Raw genomic sequence first — 4230 nt, 5'->3', positions numbered from 1 at the left:
TGTCCCTATAGCTGAGCAGAGCCAGATAAGGATCCTTTGACTTGCGAAACAGGTCCTTGATAGTCCGCACCATCCTCTCCGCCTCTCCGTTCGATTGAGCGTAGTGTGGACTGCTGGTCCTGTGGTTAAAGCCGTATGACGCTGCAAACGCCGCGAACTCTTGCGACGAGAACGGTGGGCCGTTGTCGGACCTGACTTGTTGCGGGATTCCAAGGCGGGCAAAGATGGATTTGAGAGCGTCAATGACTGCCTGAGCTGTCGTGCTCCTCAGGGTCACCACCTCAGGGAACCTTGAGTAATAGTCCACCACCAGGATGAACGTCTGGCCGTTGAGGTGGAACAAGTCTATTCCAAGGAATTCCCAGGGATGTCCAGGTAGGGCTGTGGAGAGCAGGGGCTCGGCAAAGTTCACGCGGGTGGAAGCGCACTGTTCACAGTTGGCAACGAGAGAGGCGATGTCTGTCGAGATACCGGGCCACCAAACTGACTCCTGAGCTAGGGCTTTGGTCCTGTTGATGCCCTGATGACCTTCATGCAACAGCGTCAAGACCGCTGGCCGAAGGGACGATGGGATGACTAACCGGGCGCCCTTCAACAGAACACCGTCGCAGACAGAGAGCTCGTCTGCCACCGAGGCGTACTTTGTAAGGTGCAGTGGTATCGTGGTCTTTTTAGGCCAACCATTCTGGCAGTAGGAAGCGAGGGCTTTGCACTCGCCATCGGACTCTTGTGCCTGTCGCACGTCTTTAGGGCTGAGTGGCAAGACTTCCGACGTGCAGCCGACTACCTGTGCTGCAAAAAGTTCGATAGTGTCTAGAGGAGTGGGTGGCTTGTAGGTGATGCGCGACAACGTATCAGCTGTGGCCAGCAGCTTTCCTGGCACGTGCAGCATACGGAACTGGTATTGCATGGTCTTCAGCCGTAGTCTCTGAATACGAGGCGGCAACACGTCCAGTTCCATCTTGCCCTGAAGCGAAACGAGTGGCAGGTGGTCAGTCTCGACGTCGAAGGGGATGCCACGGACGAACTCGTCGAACCTTTGGATAGCCCACGTCGTTGCCAAAGCTTCTTTTTCAGTCTGGCTGTAACGCTGCTCTGTATCGGTCATCGACCTCGAAGCGAATGCGACTGGGCGGCGCTCTCCTGAGGGTTGCGTCTGTAGCAAAACTGCGCCGAGTCCGAATGAGCTTGCGTCTGCAGACACCGTAGTGGCGTACGACGGGTGGTACTTGGCCATGCACCTGTCTGACGTCAAGAGTTCCTTGATTTTCTCGAACGCTGCCTTTTGCTCGTGCTGCCACACCCAACTCGCAGACTTGTTCAGTAAGGCTGATGGGAGCCGTGACGTCCGAGATGTGTGGCAAGAACCTGGCAAGATGGTTCACCATTCCGAGCAGTCTTCTAACGCCAGCGACGTCCGTTGGGGCTTCCATGGCTTTGACTGCTTCGACCTTGCCCGGATCTGGCCTGATGCCCTGTGCCGAGACGACAACTCCGAGGAAGGAGACCTCGGGTACCCCAAAACGACACTTGTCCTGGTTCAATGTGATACCTGCTTTTGCAAGGCGAGATAGCACCTGGCTCAGTCTGACGTCATGTTCCTGGCGGGTGCGTCCAAAAACCAAAATATCGTCTATCATATTGGCGACTCCTTCTTGGCCCTCCAGGATTCTTGCCATCTGCTTTTGGAAGTACTCGGGTGCGGAGGTGATGCCAAAGGGGAGCCGGCAGAAGCAGTATCGGCCATATGGGGTGATAAATGTCGTAAGCTCTTGGGAGTCTTCAGCGAGCTTCACCTGGTGGAAGCTTGCGGTCGCGTCCAGCTTTGAAAAAACTGTTGCATCGCCGAGGAGGCCAAGGACTTGCTCGACAGTTGGCAGAATATGTCTTTCACGAAGGACGACCTTGTTGAGTTGTGTTAAGTCGACGCAGAGGCGGTAGGAACCATCGCCTTTCCGGACGACGACGAGACCCGAGCACCATGGGGTTGGCTTGTCGACCCTACGGATCACGCCTGCGCTTTCCAATTTGTCCAGCACGCGGCGGACAATCTCGAGCAGCGGAATGGGGATCCTGCGAGGTACGCTTAGCGAGAAAGGTACGGCATCGGGTTTCAACCGGATGTTGTATTCGTCCTTGAGGGTTCCCAATCCATTGAAGAGCTCGGCGTGCAGCGTCGCTTTTGAAGTTTTGAGTCAAGAAACCGAACTACTTCGAGAGCTTGGAGCGCTGGCAGTCCCAGAAGAGGCACAGTGAGAGACTGGATCCCGTAGAGGCGCTGACAGCTTGTTTTCCCTTGCCACTGAAGTCGTGCCATATACGAGCCCAGCACGCGCAGTGGCTGTCCTCCCGGGCCAGTGAGCAGAGTGTCGACTTGGTCGAGTGTGGCAGGCAAGGTAGGAAAGTCGCTGGGAACAGCAGATACTTCGGCTCCGGAGTCGACCTTGAACTGCGCTGTGTAGTCGTCAACGGTGACGTCGACGAACTTTGCCGAGGCGGGCGTCGCGACGGCGTGCAGGTGAACGGAGCTGAGCTTGTACTGCTTGAACTTCCGCAAGCGGCATACTTCGGCAAAGTGGCCTTTCTTTTTGCAGAAGTTGCAGGTGGAGCGACGGGCCGGGCAGTCTGAACGTCGATGAGGCGCGCGGCCGCAGAATTCACATGTGGACGGCTCGCGTGAGCGCTCTGCTAGCGACTGCGGCGAACGAGGCTTAGCGGCGGAGCGGCGGCGAGAGGGGAACTTGCTAGCTTTTGCGGCGTCGAGGTTGAGCTCGCGGGAGTGCTCGGTGCGGTTCTGGGGCAACGCCTTTTCCCTGTCGGCGTCTTCGGATTGACGGGCTTGTCTCCAGGCGTCCTGTAGTGTCAACTTCGCGTTCCGGCACAGCTGGTCCGAGAGACGGGAGTCGCGGAGGCCGACGACGAACCGGTCGCGTACGAGCCTTTCCTCGACAGCAGCAGACGGATAGTTACAGCGCTTGACCATCCTGCGCAGTTCTGCGTAGTACGTGTCGACGCTTTCGTCGGGCAGCTGAACGCGTCTGTGGAACCGTGACGATTCGTAAAGCTCGTTTGCCGGGTGCACGAAGTGCTCAGTGAAGCGGGTGGCAACGGCTTGGTATGAAGGAAGAGACTGGGCGTCGAGCGAGAAAGTCTCGAGAAGCGGGCGGGCCTCCGGGCCCATGCAGTACAGTAGCGAGCGTACCAGCGTGTCTTCCGACGCTTTCGTCAGTCCTGAAACCACTGCGTAGTCTTCGTAGCGGCTGAGCCATGTCGCCCACGTTGGCGGGTTCGCGAAGTCGAACGGTGCCGGCGGCTGGAAGTTGACGCCGTACAGTTTTGGCGGCTCGCCGGTCTCGAGGGACATCTTGATGCCTTCCTATGAGGTGAGGGCTAAGGCAGGGGGGCGTTATCCGGCCACTTCTGACACCATGTCGCGTGGTTGGTGCCGCGCGGGGCACGAGCACGCAGGGAGGGACCGAAACGTGCGACCACTTGCTTGGACGAAAAGGGAATGCCCCTCCTTTATTGGACCCGAACATATATAGACACAAACAGATCACAGGGGGCGCCACACTGTGGTGGCAGCCTAACAAATGGGGCTGAAATGTGGCGACCTCTACACTTAGTTTACAGTACAATTATCTCCTTCGCGGAAAAGGAAGCCGTCGACAGCGACCTACGGGTAGGACAACACAGGCGAGTCATAGTACGGCTTTAGACGCTGGACATGCACAATTTCACGTCCTCGACGGCGACGATCCAAAGGTAGCTCGAGGGGTTCCACGATATAGTTGACTGGAGACGTTTGGTTGATCACGCGGTATGGGCCCTGGTACTTCGACGCGAGTTTCGGTGACAGTCCAGGGGTAGGGGCTGGAACCCAAAGCCACACCAGCGAGCCAGGAGCATAGGATACAGGGATATGGGTAGTTTCTCGATGGTGCTTCTGGCGTTGCTGGTCTTCTGCAGTAAATATACGGGATAGCTTGCGACACTCTTCTGCGTGTGCAACAGCTTCGAATAAGGTAGTGGTTTCCGTGGTGTGAGGGCGGTACAGAAGGATAGTATCCATTGTGGAAAAAGGTTCGCGTCCGTACAGGAGAAAGAAGGGCGAAAATCCCGTGGTAGTCTGCGTGGCGGTATTATAAGCGTAGGTCAGAAATGGTAGAACATGGTCCCATTTCCTTTGGTCGGATGCAACGTACATTGCCAGCATGTCACCAAGAGTGC

The 4230-nt window shown here is 56.9% G+C and overlaps 1 protein-coding gene across 1 annotated transcript; it reads right to left on the bottom strand.

Moving 5' to 3' along the window:
* Positions 1-1320: 1320 nt before the first annotated feature.
* On the bottom strand, positions 1321-3364 carry LOC126546032 (uncharacterized). The gene is made up of 3 exons (XM_072287285.1): positions 2284-3364; positions 1386-2179; positions 1321-1329 (listed from the first exon to the last, which is right to left on the bottom strand). Exons 1-3 carry the CDS (start codon positions 3362-3364, stop codon positions 1321-1323), a joined length of 1884 nt encoding a protein of 627 aa, XP_072143386.1.
* Between the last annotated feature and the right edge of the window lie 866 nt (positions 3365-4230).

The sequence above is a fragment of the Dermacentor andersoni genome, chromosome 1 (genome assembly GCF_023375885.2).
Source record: "Dermacentor andersoni chromosome 1, qqDerAnde1_hic_scaffold, whole genome shotgun sequence".
In the NCBI taxonomy this organism is placed as follows: domain Eukaryota; kingdom Metazoa; phylum Arthropoda; class Arachnida; order Ixodida; family Ixodidae; genus Dermacentor; species Dermacentor andersoni.
The sequence above is the reverse complement of the archived record's forward strand: the minus strand, read 5'-3'. Positions and strand labels throughout refer to the sequence as shown.

What these genes read in the sequence shown, in the direction of transcription:
- LOC126546032 (XM_072287285.1), bottom strand. Translation starts at nt 3,364, where the DNA reads ATGTCCCTCGAGACCGGCGAGCCGCCAAAACTGTACGGCGTCAACTTC. An exon ending in GTGGCAAGGGAAAACAAGCT is followed by an intron (nt 2,180 to 2,283) that starts GTCAGCGCCTCT and finishes AAACTTCAAAAG; the next exon opens with CGACGCTGCACGCCGAGCTC.